The sequence below is a fragment of the Megalops cyprinoides genome, chromosome 8, assembly GCF_013368585.1.
Source record: "Megalops cyprinoides isolate fMegCyp1 chromosome 8, fMegCyp1.pri, whole genome shotgun sequence".
NCBI lineage: Eukaryota > Metazoa > Chordata > Actinopteri > Elopiformes > Megalopidae > Megalops > Megalops cyprinoides.
Window position 1 is genome coordinate 15,185,122 of NC_050590.1, and position 16,336 is coordinate 15,201,457.

The window sequence follows — 16,336 nt, forward strand, 5'->3', positions numbered from 1 at the left end:
AGACCGACTGGGTGGTGAAGGGGCTTGAAAGAGAGAGAGACACAAAGTGGGTTCTCAGAAGAGCTGGTGATCCAGGAGTTAGCACAGCAGCTCTGACTTCTGCTTCAGAGCTGATGGTGTGCCTGAATAGAGTAATTAGCAGAGCTTTGATTGGCTAAGATTATTTTGGTGAATTCAGAAGGAGGGAGTTGGAGGGAAGCAAAGATAAGAGACAAGCCTTTGGATAGAAACAGCAGGAGGAGAGGGTTTGATGATTTGAGCAGGGAGCTGGGGGATGGGTGAGTCTGAAGTTGAAACTGTTTCATCCAGTTACAGAGACTCTTTTGCACATAGTTCTGAAAAAGCAGTTTGAATATAAGAGTTTAATAAATATGGGTCTCCAAGTGTCTGTATGTATTTAGGTGGATTTACAGAATATATGTATATGTTCTATTACTACTACTACTACTACTACTACTACTACTGATAATAATAAAAATAATAATAATAATTATTATTATAATAATAGAAAAAGATAATTTCTGATTATCAAGGCATCATCAAGGCATTATCAAGACATTCCACAGAACAAAACATGACACAATTTATGAAAGCAATGATATAATGGGGGTAGACATGGGAGTACCCTGTTGCATATAATAAAAATATTACTATCTGCAGTAAAAGATTTGTTAAGCTAAAATCATTCATTACAATTAAGCTAAAATCTAGATGTGCATCTAGAGCAGCAGTACAGTAATGCTAACAGTATAGCATTATGAGTGAGTTTTATTCAGTTTTAAAGGCCATTTTGAAAAGGTGGGTCTTTAGAAGAGATTTTTTAAAGAGGGCAGAAACTCAGCCAATGTAATGTTTATTGATAGAGAATTCCACAGCCTAGGGGCTACAGTGGAAAATACCAAAAAAGCCAAAGTTTGTAAATGAGAGGCTGAAACATGTGAAATTGGAACATGATCTGACAGCCCAGAAATGGGTGCATTCTCCAGACTGCTGCTCACACTGATAATGGTTAAAAGAGGGTACTGCTGCCCCGTGACAGACTGAAGGTGACAAGTGTTATTCATAAACCCAGGACTCAGCAGATTCGAACAAATGATGCCCTTTGTGGAAGTAGGACACAAAGGCATATTGATGCGGTTGATCAGTCCCAGAGTTTCATCTGAGCAGCACTTCCATGCTTTTCTAACACAACATGCACTACAATTTGACATTTGTCATTTCCTTCAAATGTAGGTACTGCAGAAACACTGGCAAAAGGTTTGCAAATACAGCCCTGTTGTGTCAATTAATCAATTAGAAAGGAAAATATGCTCCTCACTTCAGGGAGCTGAATGCACTGTCTAGTGCCGATTACACAGTGTCAGTGGAGCAGCTTTTTTGGGCATGTGCTTATTCTTGATCCAGTTGGAGATTTCATGTTGGCAGCAGCCTGTCAAATGATAATCTGTGGTTGAAACGTGCCTGATGATAAAAATTAAAAAAGAAATTCTTATTCAGTGTATTCAATCTTATGTTAGCTAGTAAGATAGCTAGTAGTTACAAGCTTTGCTCAAGGGATGATTTGTATCTGTGATAGATTGTTCTGTCTGATCCTGAACACTAATTTATATCTCATTACTCTCATCTCATTAATTTAATTTACCTCATTACTCTGTCAATTACATTGAAATTGTAAATATCTCAAAAATATTTTAGGTATCCACGCAAAATGCACAAACAATGCAATCCCATACTAGGTAAAGTTTCATAAGTGCAGATGAAAAGGCATAGGAAGAGTTACATACAGAAAAATTACAAGAGAAAGATGTAGGAAGAACAGTTTTTGTTTTTTAGCCAGCTTAATTGACACCTGATTACATATATACAGCAATCATAAATTGCATCTGTCATGCATATTTGAAACTGAACTCCTCTGCATAGGATTTATACTCAGAAGAAGTTTCCAAGGCTGTACTCTGAGGCCCCTCTGCTGTCCCTCCTCCCCTCTCTCACGCAGAAGGATTTTGGCAGTGGAGGAGTCCATTGGGGATCCTCTCTGCTTCCACCAGCACTCAAACCTCTCCTCCGTCGCAGTGGAATAGCGGTCCATGTGCAAACTGAGCCCCAGAGTGTGAGACTAGATCCGGAGGGCTGTAGTAATTACCCATCTTCACTAGTGCTATTCACACAGGCCCAGCTCTCCACTTTAACCACCTGTTCCCCCCTCTTTGGTGTAGCACTAATGTTGAAGATATGGTCCCAGAACTGGTGATATTCCTGCTTTCTGTCTGCTGCCTGTGCTCATTTCAGCTGGCAGTCCGCACACAGTTTCCTTCCTCCTGGGCTTGGTAAAAGGCTGCTTTTTCTCTCTGCAAATAATTCTGAGCGAAACCAAAGAAGGCGCCTTGTGGTGTGTGGGTACAGAAAGTGGGAAGGCTTCCAGCTCTGTCACCCTGAACTTTAACAAGCACTTTCAGCTTTTTTACTTTCAGCCGTTAGTGCAGTGCAGCCTGCTTTTCCCCTAGCAGTAATGAAGCCTGGCAGATAATAACGTGGTGAGGAGGGAAAGTGCACTGTGAGTATGCTAGTGTGTGTGTGTGTGTGTGTGAGTGTGTGTGTGTGTGTATGCGCGAGCATGCATGTGTGCAGGGTTCAAGTGCCAGGATGTGTTCCCACTTGGGTGAGGCAAAGAATTCATCTCAATCTACTTCCCTGCTGTCACTGGCCCCACCTTTTTGAGAACTTACCCAAGTGTGCTCTAGTAGCCGATCTGTGCCCTGGTGTGCTTTCAGCACAAGAATCCCTATCAATTTATGTCCTAATCACATGATCTGCAGAGCACCCCCCCCCCCCCCCCCAAACACCTCCGCCCTCATTGCCGGATTGCAGTGACATCACAAATCACTGAACATCACCGTTTTGCACGGCTGACTGGAGCACCCGCTGATCCTGCACAAAGCACAGCAAAACAAACTCTGTCTGTCGGCCTCTACGGTGGCGGAGGGGGTAGAAAGGAGGGAGGGAGCGAGGGAGAGAGTGGAAACGGCTGACAGCATGAAAAACGAGCCCTTCACTTGCAGGCCCCGATCAGCATGAGGAGCTAATTCAGCTGCTCCAGACTGATGGGCGATAAGCGCTTGACTGCCCCGCTCCCCTCTTTTCTTCCCCCAGTACAGCCCCGCTGCACCAGGGTAAATTGGCACTGTAATCTTGCAGTGCTGCCTTCTCTCTCTCTCCACACCAGAGAAAACATTTAGTAATGATTTCCAATTTAGTTTGCCCATGGTACATGATTTTGGCCTGCCTTGCTGTTTGTGCACGTGCTTTTCCATAACCTCATATCATGTGCACAGAAAACAAAGTTGCCTCTCCTGTCTGCTAATCCCTGCATATCTGGAGAGTCTCCATCTTTGTCTTTGCTGGGGATTCATTTTCTAAAGATACACTTCAAAGCACCATAATAGCATGCTTGTGTTGTACTTTTGAATAAGAAAAAGCACTCTCAGATACTTACCTGTGAAGGTGTTTTTCTCTATTTTTGACTATGGCAGCAATTGCGTAAAACAGGTCATTCGTGTTGCTGTGAACTGCTTAAATTAACATTGGCTTGTAAATTAGCTGTATGCAATCTACAAATTAACTCCAGCAAAAACCTATATGCTTTACGCACAGCCTCCTAACAGAGTGGCTGTGTAATTGTTTACTTATACTTATCTGCTTAGGAGCGGATTAAAAGCTTAAAGGCTCTCGCTGTTTAATTCTCTCTCCTTGATGCAGCCTCCATCAGTTCGCACTTTGTGCCTTTATGCAGAGATAAAGATATGTGCAGTCCCAACCAGGCTGAACTGGCTGGTGCACAGCCATGCATTTCAGGTAGGGTTACGTGGCAGGCCCACACCGGGTTAATGATGTTTCTGTGGAGAATTCTCTCTTTCTGTGTGATCTTTATTCTGGCACCCTTTGTCTTCAGTCCTGAACCACCCTGTGCCTCTGCAGCATGTGCTGTGCTGATGTAATGGGATACAGCTGGATGCTACGTGAGGGTCTGCTCCTGACGTACTCAGAGTCCGGGCCTGCCCGAGAACCAGGGGGCTGGCAAGCACTCATTTCAAAGGCCTGCTCTTATGTAACGTTACTCTTTTAATCTTGTGTTAGTGCCTGTTCCCTGTCCATTTACTTATTTGCTTTGTTATTTCAGCTGTGCTCATTTTTTTTCTTCGTTTTGTCAAAGGTTCAATATCAGGTTTGTGGACTCCAGCAGACAGCAGGACAGCAGAAAAAGACTTTTTTTTTTCTGGTTAAATCAGTAGATGCTCACCAGAGTGTGAAGGAATTGTTCATGGTCAAAGTGGCTGTGTAGAATGTCACAGACTGAGAGAGTCAGCTTTTGAGGACACCTGGATCGTGACCCATTTGGCCCATGTTGGCGAGTGGGGGGGGTGTTTTTCACCCTGTGCTGCTGTCTGACAGCTGCCCCTCACTCTCCATGCCCCTCAGTACCCACAGTGCTCCTCAGTTCTGATTGATTGCTTCTTGTCCCTTTTGGCTGTGGAGGGGAGATCAATAGCACTTTTAATTAAGATGATCAAATATGACCCCTTGCTATCAGTGCCCTGGAGGGGAGCCCTCTCAGTCTGTCTCTTTCTTTCTCTCTCTCTCTCTCTCTCTCTCTCTCTCTCTCTCACACACACACACACACACACACACATAGTGTAAATGGAGGTGCACTCACTCCACTCTCATCCTCCCTAAGAGACATGGGAGGCTGGGAATGGGGAAGGGGGGGGGGGGGGGTTCAGGCACCTCTAACACTGTGCCTTTTTTATGGTTGCCATCAGAAGCGGCATGATACACACTCAAAATTCCCCCGCGATTGTCTTGGAGACATTATGAAAAAGCTTTTGATTCGAGCTGACAGTACCAATTTGATTTACGGAGAGATAGAAATGGCCTCGTTGGGCTCCCAGGAGGGGAGTGGGTGACAGGCGAGGCTGTGCAGAGGCTGCATTCAATCAGAGGGATGATTTCAAACAGGATAACTTCCTGTCCTTTCTACTTCGCGTGTGCTGGCACTGTGAGTGACGCCTGCGCTCTCAGAGATGAGTAAGACAGAGGATGACCGATAGTCGGTGTCCACCCAGGTTAACCCCGACGGAAATGTTGACAACCCTGACTGACTGAATAGCCAAGTGGAAAGCAGTGCTCTGGCTCACTGTATGCTGTCGATGAACTGAAAGGATTAGGTTTTTTTTTTTTTTTTTTAGATTGCCCTAATCTTGGGGCAAACAGGAGTGGATTACATCTCTGTGACACAGCCATGGAATTCTGCGGTCTGTGCAGATCCATTGACTTTACTTCAGTGAAGAGCCTTTATCATATCTGTCTCTTAACTCCAAAATCTGTCTGTCTGGTTTTTTTTGTTATTGTTCACTCAAAGCTTTGCTGGCACCTCAGAGCAAGTGTCTGCATGGAATTCATATATGAACACAGTCATCATTAGTGACAGGATCCCATGTCCTGCAGATGAAAAACAGGAGACAAAAGCAGTTCAGATAGATGGATATCATCCATCACAGGAGAGAGATGGAGTCACTGTCAGACACTCAGCACTGTCACACACACCCAATACTGAGGCACACTGACACTCATTATCAGCACACACACATGTAACACTGATGCATTTACACACTCACTACTGACATGCACACTTGACACTCACACACTGAGACACTCAACACTGATGCACACACACTTAACAGTAACACACACACACACACACACAAATACCTCCCACTTCCAGAAGACTCTCAGAACGTATATACAGAAACAGAGCACTGCTGCTCATATCATATTCCTTCCAGCATCAGTTATCTGGCCTTACAGAGTACTATATTATTTGTTGCTCCTTAAAGTGGACGCTGAAGTTAATTGCTATGTGTTATTATTCTTTCAGATTGACTCTAACAAAAGGCTGCATTCAAACACTAATTCCTCTGAATATTTGTTTATACAGATTTGATTGGATTGAGATTTGAGATTGTTCGTGCAATCCAATAGCTCATTAAAGTCAGTCTCTGTAAATACTTCTCTGACAGAAGTTGAAGGTGCTCAAGAGTGCAACCATTTAGATATGGGGGGGTATTGTGTGATTCCATCCACAGGGTTTACGACTACCAGCGTGTCCCAGCCTCAATGACCTCTATCCCACACGGGCCAAGCCTGGCCAAGCGATCCCGCACCTCCTCTTCCAGCCTGCGCCGTAGCAGAGACAGACTGCCATCCAAGAGCAGCTCCCGGCCCAGCTCCTCAAGCTCCAGCAGAGCCAAGTGTGAGTGCCACTTCCATGGATTCTGTGACTCACTGATTCATTGATCACTCACATAAACACTGGGCTGAGATCATCACACACAGAGAAATACTGTGATGTCAACACAAGGGTTCCCACTGTAATGTCATTTCCCATTCAGAGCTTTTAGACTCTTCATCACGGGGGCCGGATGTAGTTGCAGGAGAGATTTTTGTCAGATGGGTCCTGTTCTGGGTGCTTTGTATTGTTTCAGTATCACGCCACTCAAGAAAGTGTGACAGCACATAGTCAGATGCTGATATGGTGGGACCCAGTGGCACTATCTGAACTGCTAAATAAATGAAGAATACCTGTGCCTACATTGCATCTTTGTTGCATTACCACTCCTGTCTCTGAGCTGCAAGTTGCACAGCAGGAAAGAGAAGTTCAGTTTAATCATGGCAAATGCTTGTATACATTTGTGTGTGCGTGTGTGTGTGTGTGTGAGCGCGAATGTAAAGTGATCTTGGCTGCATGGGTGTGTTTTTGCCTTTGTGTGTTTGTATGAGTGTATGTGTGCATATGTGCATTTGTTTTTGTTTCAATGTGCAGCATGTAAGTATGCCTGTGTGTATTTGTGTGAGCGTGTGTATACAGCATGCTGCCCTCCCCTCAGTAATGGCTTGTCTTTATGGGGGCGGCAGTGCTGAGAGCTCCAGGGCACAGCGAGAGGCACCAGATGGTCCCTCCATTAAAAGCCTCTCTGCTGCAGGCCCTTTTTTCTTTAATCGAGCTGAGCCTATCAGGGCGTGCAATTATACCAAATTAATAGTGCATAACAAATAAGAATTGTTTATACTGGTTTATTACGAGCCTTAATAGTTTTTACTGCCTGCGCATCAGAGTCAAATTAGTTTGCCTTTGTAGCTCAGAGGTCAAAAAGCTTTTTACATGGCTGTGACTAGCTAAATGTCTCAGTGTGACTCACTGTGTGTACTGGGGGCAGATCTGTGAGGGCTACAAGTGTGTGTTATTAAAGATCACAGTGAAGATGAGAGCAGAGGATGCTGATGACACAGACTTGCAGAGAATGGATTCTCTTTGTGATTACCAGGGAAAGTAGATGAAGCAATAGCGAAGGACACAGACCTGGAGCTCTGTAATGTCATATTCTCACATTTCTTGCTCTCTCCCACACCCCTGTCCTCTCCCTTTCTTTTTCCTGTTGCTCCCTGCTCCCCTCCATCTCCCTCCTGGTGTCTGTCTCTATCCCCTTCTCCCTCTGTCTCCTCCTTCTCCTCTCTCTGCAGTGAAGATGGAAGAGCTGCAGACAATAAAGAGGGAACTGACTCTGATTAAGGTGCAGATCGATGGACTCCTGGAGAGTCTGGACAGGATGGACCGACAGAGGCGGGACCGCACCGGTAAGGGTGAGGGAGAGTGCTGTCCTTGCCTCTCTGCACCTGTGTTTGGAATACAGAAGGTTGCCCTGGGCTGCTCCGTGTCTTTGTGCTGTGTGTACAGGACCCTCTGTACTCAGTGTAGACTTTACCAGTGACAGTGATGGTGCTCAGAGGAGATGAACACAGCAGAAGCTTTACAGGGAAGAATGTGTCCTCAGAGCTCTGCAGGTTCCTTGCAGGCACTGCCTTGTAATTTGAGGAGCCCCTCTCCTTCATACTGTGCTTATAGACACGTAGCTATGTGCATGTTTGCAAGCACACTGTCTTGATGTGGACACTATTTTCTCTGTAACTTTAATGTCTGATCCATGCCTTTAGGTGATGGACAATGCTGCTAGGTTTGTCTATCTTTTTCGTCTTACCTCTCTTTCATCTCCATATTTGTTCATATTCTCTGCAGTGCTGCTGTTTCCGTTAATTACACCCACCCCTCAATATCCTCACTATTGATTCTGCTTCGTGTCATTGACAGACAATCAATGGTTTTGAGTTCAGTCTGGCAGCTTATTGTTCTAGAGCTGAGAGCGCTAGAGCTGAGTACACACACATACTGAAAAACCTATCTGAGCTGTCCCAGGCTCTACTCAATTCTAATGTTATTTTGACATTATTCAGGCTGTTACCTCTGTATGATAAACACTGAAATAGGAGTCTTGTGGGACTTTCATAGTTTGCTGAGTGAAAGTCTGGATGATAGATGTATCATGAGGTTTTTTTTTAACCTCCCCATTTGATATTGATTTGATTTTCTTGGAATTAAATTAGACGGCCCATTATTCATTTTCTCTCTCATTACCTGCGGCGGACCATGTCTGTGAACATCAGGAGGGCAACACAAAGGAGGTATTGACAGTCTTTGTTGTGTGGAGGCCTGCCAGCCTGGTCTCTGTGGCTCTCTCCATAACAGGCCCTACAAGTGACAGCAGACAGCTGAAATTACCCACCATTATGTAACAGGGGTGTATATCTCTGAGGATAAAAAAAATGCTTGGATAAGTTGTGTGTCAAGCGAGAGGTCCTTCATAAAAATTTGTTCGTTTAGTGAGCCCCCCACTTCACTGATCACCTTTGTATGCATGTGTTTCAGGGTCCCCCCCAACGAGGGAGGGCAGCTCAACGGGTTCACCCTATCACGGACTGGCTAGCAGTCCTGACGGCTCCCCCAGCAACCACAGCCCCCATCGCCGTGCCCGGAGAGACAGGGATGCAGGGGAAAGCCCGGAGCTGGGGGAGGCCAGTGATGATGACCGCCATACGGTAAACAGACTTACCCTTTAGCACCCCCTGCTGGAAAAAAAACATCACAATCTGCTTGTATTCTTAATGGTCATGAACTGTACTTCTGCATTAATTTTCTGCAAGTAGCTCAGTTAATATAAAACCAATCAAGATATTAAATCCCACACCTCTGGGTTTAGTTTTTGATACTTACACTATGTCAGAATTTATTATTTTTTCAGTTCCCTAGTTTTCACGTGGTGGTGGTCTTAATGTTCTCTCTGCACTAGTTGGCTGGTGTGGAGACTATGGGCTTGATATCAGACTTACTCTAGACACATACCACACCACACCACATTCTCACATAAACAGTTCACACCACGTTCTCCCTCACATTCCACCCCACACTCGCACACCAAAATTACAGTTTTTTCACAGTAACTCAGGCTCTACTACATTTACACAAGCATTCCTGTGCTGATTTTGGAGTTGTGATGAACACAATGGACTTGGGAAAATGTATTACATTTTCAACATAATATAAAGTAGACGTATCCCCCAGATGTTTCATCTGGTTGAGTCATTTGAGTGAGTGATTTCCTCTCTCCTCATGCTGCAGACAGACAAGGCTAATGGTACTGAGGATTTAAATGGTTTGAGGATTGGAGCTGATGTGTGGGGAAGCAGAGATAAGCATAATAAAGAGAACAGCAGCATGGTAAATTGCCCTGACAACTGATAAATCACGTTCAAGAGCTGGAAATGCAAAACTATTCATGTCTCACAGAGACAAGAACTGTTTCATGCAAAGATGCACAAGCACTCAAAATGTTTCCTTAGACATCTACTGTAGGACACACACACACAATATTATTCATTTCCATATTTTACATTTCCACTCCTTCTTTGTGTTATCGTCCTTCTTCGCTAATTTGTAGGTAGCAGTATTTCATCAATGCTCCTTGAGCTAAACATGTGTAGAGGCAAGACATTTAAAGTAGAAGAGAGAAAGATTTTAAAAGAGGAAAATTATTCAACATTTTTTTCCCTGTCAGATTTGGGGGACCTGTATACAGAGTGTTATTATCTGCTGAAAAAAGAGTATAATAATCTGTAATTACACTCAAGTGTGTCCCTACCTGGGTGACACATTAAGTACTTTCTATCACTTTCCATCTCTTTGTGCACAATAGCAGGGAATCAATTAACCGCCTGCTCTGGAAGGCCCACCTGACTGTGGGACCCCAGTTGCATCCCTGGTAATGTAGGGCACCTTTATTTCACTGACAGAATTTATACTGAGGCAGAGAACACAACCCACAGGACAAGCAGTCCAAATTAGTAACACTGACAGTACAGTTTTCTCTCACACTTTCTCTTCATTCTTTATTTATCCCTCTCTACCACCACTAATGTCTCCTTTTTCATTTTTTTTCTCACTCTCTCTGTCTCTCTCTGTCTCTCTCTCTCTCTCTTTCTCAGCCCCCCCCCAACAATGTAAATCCACATGTCAGATTTGTATTTTTCCTAAAATGATGGAAGAGAGTTGCCCCCCCCCCATGTCCTCCCCAGGGAAGATGCCACATGTTGGTTCATTAGAGCGATGTGTGAGTGCAGCAGGTTCCATCCGTTATTCTGAGCTGCTTGTTTTTCACTCCTGAAAGCTGCGGCTGTGAAATTGACTGTCGTTCTTGATTTTCCAATCAGCAAACAGGGAGTAAACAAGAAACCGGCACTTTGCTTTGAACTGTTGCAAACAAACCGGCCAGTTCTCCACTGAGAATGAGCTTGAGGGACAGCATACTGTGGTGCCTGTGGATGCCAACAGTTGAAGGCGTACATTTCCTTTTGTGTCATTAAGTTCCTTTGGCTCGTGGTTGGTAATGTATTTCACTGTACATGTGTCTGTTTGATGTGTCAGTGTCTTGTATCTGTTCCTTTCACAGATGAATCATCACAGCTCTGATCTGGAGGACGACATGTGAGAATCTACAGCTCAGGTACCTGATAAAACACCACCAAACACACAAACCTCACACAACCCCTTGTACTCACACATAAATTATTATTACAACTACAATTTTTCATATTTTGTTGTTGTGAGACTTTTGTCAGCATTTTTCCCCTGACAGACACAGGCCTCTTCTAATGATGGTGTTCCTCTACAGACTAAACAGGTGCCCAGTGACAGAGCTGAAGTGGGGAGCACTATACATGGAGGGGGTGACCATCACCAGACCAGCAATTACCATGGAAACACCTGTCTCCATCCCCACCCACCCTCGTCCTCACGGGACTCTAGCTAGCCAGTGTCCATTTGTAAAAATGTCTACAGATTCCCTTTGTTTCTCACTCATGTTGACATATTTCTCCCAAAGTTTAGAGGTCATTTTTTACCATCACCACCTGTTCACATATGTCTTTATGGTTGCCACTCCTCCACATTTCCACTCGAGTAGAGTTGTGGCTGTACTCTGCCTGACAAAAAACATGCCATCTGTGATGATTGTACTGGCATGACAATTACAGCTTATCTTGAGAAATGAGGTTCGTATCTCCTACAGATGTTCCCCCCTGAGATTAGTGTGCACACACACTCACAGAAACTCACACACATATGCACACACATACACATCGATTTTATCTGTAGAAAGCAATTATAAATCAGAATAGGAAAGTGAGATTATTCTGATGATTATAATCCTTCTTAGCCCAGGTCACCACATATACAGAATATGGAATAAGTCAATGAAATAATCTTGTCAGTTCAAGTTCATTTGAGCCCTGACGAATGTATATATATTTTTTGATGTTTTGAAGTGAAAGGCTCAGTGCTTTGAACTTTGTGACAAGGCATGAAATGTCACCCTGCAGATGTGTGTAATGCAGCTGTGATGGTCTCCCTCAGCTTCCCAGAATTCATTGCGCTGCTTTTATTTTATCTGTACCAGGAGCCCCCGCTTAATGCCGTTAACTAAAATCCTGTCAGTTTTACAACAGCTGTCAACACACTGTTATCAGCCATTCATTAATCACAGATCTCTCCAGACACAAGGCTGTGGGAATCACAGCAAACTAGCTGCCTGGCACCAAAAACAGCACTTTGCCGATGTCTCCTCACACTCACACAGGACTTTCCTTGGATTTCAACTAGATTTTCTGACCAGGGCTCTCTCACAGATTGTGCCATAGCATGCATTGATCACCTGTCTATGAACCTAAGTCCCTGTCAGTGGAAGCAGAGGGAGTTTAGACTACATTATGGACATGCTCAATGTTTGTTTGCCAGTGCGCATTTGTTCAGGATGAAAACATTGAGTGTGAAGACCTTGAGTACACCCACTCTCCTGATCACTCGAGCCTTTTAATGTTCTTAGAGTAGCACTTTCACGGAGTTCAATTGCAGTCTATAATCTGTGATTTGGCTCATTGTCCGAGTCTGTAATGGCTCTGTGCCAAACCGCTCTTCCTTTCACTGCAGCTCTGGGTCATCACACAAACTCTTTTAAATAGACATTAACGCTGCCATTAAACCTTTTAAACAGATTCCCCCTCCGCTAAGTGCATTTGTTCCCAGAGTTATCAAAGTTTACTCTCAAGCCAGCACGGTATGGACTAAATTTTAAGAAAGAAAGGTTTCCTTTTGGTTAAGGTAGGTTCTAGTGATTGGCTTTGTAAAATGGAATGTCACCCTCTTGTATGAGGTGAGGTTCTTCTTGGTCCTGCTGACCACTCAACTGAGTTTCAGCTTGTCATAAGACATTGGTTATCTTCAGAGAAATAGCATGGTCTGTGTGATTACCTACCTGTTTTTATCATTCTGTGAGACAGGTGGCTGTACTGTGGAGTTACGCTGTAACAAAGTTCTGAGTGCCAATGAAGTCTCACCGACTTCCTCACCACTCAGCTCAAAGGCCTTACCGTTGGGATACTTTGTGGGACAAACTGAGCCTTTCCCACCCATTCAGAAACACGTATCACTTGTCATTGTGGATACATGAACAAGGTTATCATAGAACATAAGCTGTACCCATCCTGCAAATGGTCACTGCTTTGTCTTTAGAGAGGTATTTGTAAATTATTATCAGTGTAATTAAAATTTTCAAAGCATGGCTCTGTTAGCAAACTGCTGTTGTTGAAATAAAGGGAACGGGACCGTCTCCTTCCGGCCTGCAAGGAGGACCATCATGCCCATGTCTGTCCTCGTGTAATGTGTAATAGATGATATAAACCCATCTCTCCTTCCATGTATACAGTGCAGTGGACTGAGTGAACTGACTGGGTTGATGTGTAATATTGTGTAATATTGTAAACTTTCTTGTATTTGGTCAGCTCAGTCTGATTTTATCCTGTATTTGTTTGTTTTTTTTTTAACTATTTGGTTATCCTCTACTTCCAGTGCTGTTTGGTAGATTTTTTAATTTACTTCTTTCTTTCTTTGTTTGCATTCATAAAAAGCTGAGTGGAAACACATACACAGTAACAGTAGTAAAGGTATTTTCATATTGATTATATTGGATCCTGGGTGGATTATTTGATCATAAATGTAAACTATCTTGGAGGGTGGAGATAAGTAAGACAGGCACTGCAGTATATTGTTATTAATATTGACTACATGAAATCTGTGATGTTAAGCAACTAATTTAGAAGTTGCTAAAGATTTTTCATGGGTACAGGTTTGGAAAAAAAGTCAACTATGAATCAAATGTTTGACTCAGATGAAGCTACAGGAGTGAAGGCCACAAAACTGCCCACATTGCCCCGCATTCATGGAATCAGAGGAGGCATTCTGCTCAGTCCTTTCGGTGTATGTTTTAAATGTAAAAACTGACGGAGCCCCTTACAGTACCAGACATTCACGATATTTGTGTGCTTCACATTTCAGTGAGTGCTTATATAATACAACACAATGTACCACAATTAACAATCTGATGTCTAACTAAGTGGCTTGTGTACAAAGTCTAGCTGGTAAATGTGAATGGATGAATGTAATCAGGCAGGGAATGGGCATTTTAACAAGGCCTACAATTTTCTCCTGGGAGAAAATGGAAAGTGTTTTAGGTAGACAGCAGTAAGTCATTCATAATGACATAATCCCTTTATTACATTTAGATACAGGGGGCAGTTAACTGATGCATATCTGGACATGAAACAGAATAATCTCCAGCACTGATGCTGGAATACCACTTTCGTGTTTTAGATTTCTTTTTTGCTCCCTGCTATGACCTGCTTTGCTAAGTACTATTCTAAACAATTACTACCTATTATAAAGCGTGAAATGACCCGTGGTTAAATGAAGCAGAGGTAAACAATGTGACCGTTTCTTCTTTGTGTTGGTTGCGCGTTTTTTTTTTTTTTTTTTGTCATTATTAGATATTTCCACTAGAGGGCAACGTTACACTGGTGCTTCAGAGTTTGCTTCAAGCTGCGAATGGAAGCAGGTGATTCGGGGAAATAAAATTCAGTTTATTTAAAACTGTTCATGGATAATAAAACATCGCCAAATCCAGCTAGATTTATCTTAAATGCTTTCTATTTCGATAGGCATTCTGTACACCCACCATAAAAGAGCAAAAGTAAACCATATTTAGTGTGGACACACAAAAAACAAGATTAAAACGATTAAAAGTTCATCATTTAAATAACGTTTACAATTATTCCACCCATATTCATAGACTAATTAATCACAAGTCCAGCGTTGGACTCAACCTGTGCAATGTTTAAAGAGATGTCATTTACAATGTATTTTTTAAATAATGAAGGTTTATGCAGGTTAAAAGTTACAAAAATACCGATCTACTGCTAACATAAAACATATCACATATCTTTTGGAGGTTTAACTATTTTTTTCGTTTATAAAAATTAAAGGAGTCAGAACTGATTTAACCCACATCAAGAGAGAAGATATGCCTGTTCGGATGTGATTCCTCCCCCAAGACTGTCCCACTCCCTATATCACCACAGGGTGCTCTCATAAGGAGGTGAACACCTTTTTTTACCACATGAGATGTCAGGGCTAAAGTAACTTATCTCCTCTATTGCACATGGTAAGTTTCTTGACTGCTATTACGATGCTGTGTTGGATGTTATTTTAACCTGAATATAAGATTTAACTTCAAATGAATACTTTTTTCCTCAAATGGATTATATCTCCCTGATGCAGAATAATAATAATAATAATAATAATAATAATAATAATAATAATACATTTAAGGACTAATATTAAAGGATTTCTGTTACAGTCTAATATTTGATCAATAATCAATCAGTTCACTATTTGATATTCAAGACCCTGTGGAACTCCCTACCTCCTTCAACCAGCTGCACAATGGCTAATTGTTTGATCATCCATAGTGATTGCATATAATTAGTTGTGTTCATGTGGAACCAGTTTAAAACCCAAATGAAAGAAGACAGATGCACATCACCACTTGGGGTTTCTGTGGAAATCTCTTGTAAGTGTAGAAAAATGTTCAGAGGAGACTGCGGAGGAATATATGGAGGTGTTAAACTGCATTGTTTTCATACAGCAAAGGGGCTCAGTCGTGTAGCTCACCACAAATAGCCAAGATTTCCGAACATAGGCATGAGCTGTCCCTATGTAAGACCTACTCCCCTTGTCATTACCTTTCACTCATATTATTACACTTATGCAGCAATATTTACAAATACACAACACTGGAAAGATATTAAAGAAGAAACATTCATTGATATATTCAGTTTAGTATTTATTTATGACAGAAACCAAAAATATACCATACCAATTACATTTCCACAATATCAATTACAAATTATCACTTATCAGCCATAAATGCAGGTAGAATATAGTGGCCCAGAGGAGTTAATGCAAGGGTGATTCATTCATTTACAAAACTCTGCTATTTTGGTAGTGATCAAGGTAATATGCCAGAATACTACACAACCATTGCACAAAAAGCTATGCACATAATAAAAAAGTGTGCTCACAAATATAATTGTAGAATTGTGAGTAGATGACCCATGCTCAGGATCAATTAGATGTAAATGTTTCTGTTCCTGAGGAAGTAACAATATAGCTCTCCAGAAGACATTATAGCTATCGGACAAATCTAAAAAGGGGTGACACAATGTTGGGTCTGTTGCCATTCCAAAGAGTTAATTGAAAACCCCATGTCACCAATATAGTTAACAATTAGTCAATGGAGTATCTTTGCCCCAGCTGTATTTTGGACTGCAGATTTTAGGCTGACCTCGTGCTCAAATCTGCAAACACACAGGCTGAAAAATACAAAGTCCCTTTGCCTCATATAACAGAACAGCTGCTGAGGTGCAGTGCCATGCAGTGCCATGCAGAACCTTTGAAAATTATCATTTAGCATCTAGCACTGCTATAGTATCAGTGTCAGGATAT

General features: G+C 42.5%; 1 protein-coding gene across 1 annotated transcript in view; it reads left to right on the forward strand.

Annotated features, from left to right (window-relative positions):
- Nucleotides 1-11,822, forward strand: part of LOC118782462 (RNA-binding Raly-like protein) — a 47,835-nt gene extending 36,013 nt beyond the window's left edge. The window contains exons 4-8 of the mRNA XM_036535831.1: nt 6,141-6,307; nt 7,576-7,689; nt 8,816-8,985; nt 10,893-10,946; nt 11,115-11,822. Coding sequence (XP_036391724.1) covers nt 6,141-6,307; nt 7,576-7,689; nt 8,816-8,985; nt 10,893-10,931 — 490 coding nt within the window. The 3' untranslated portion in view covers nt 10,932-10,946; nt 11,115-11,822. The remainder of the gene's footprint in view (nt 1-6,140; nt 6,308-7,575; nt 7,690-8,815; nt 8,986-10,892; nt 10,947-11,114) is intronic.
- The last annotated feature ends 4,514 nt before the right edge of the window (nt 11,823-16,336 follow it).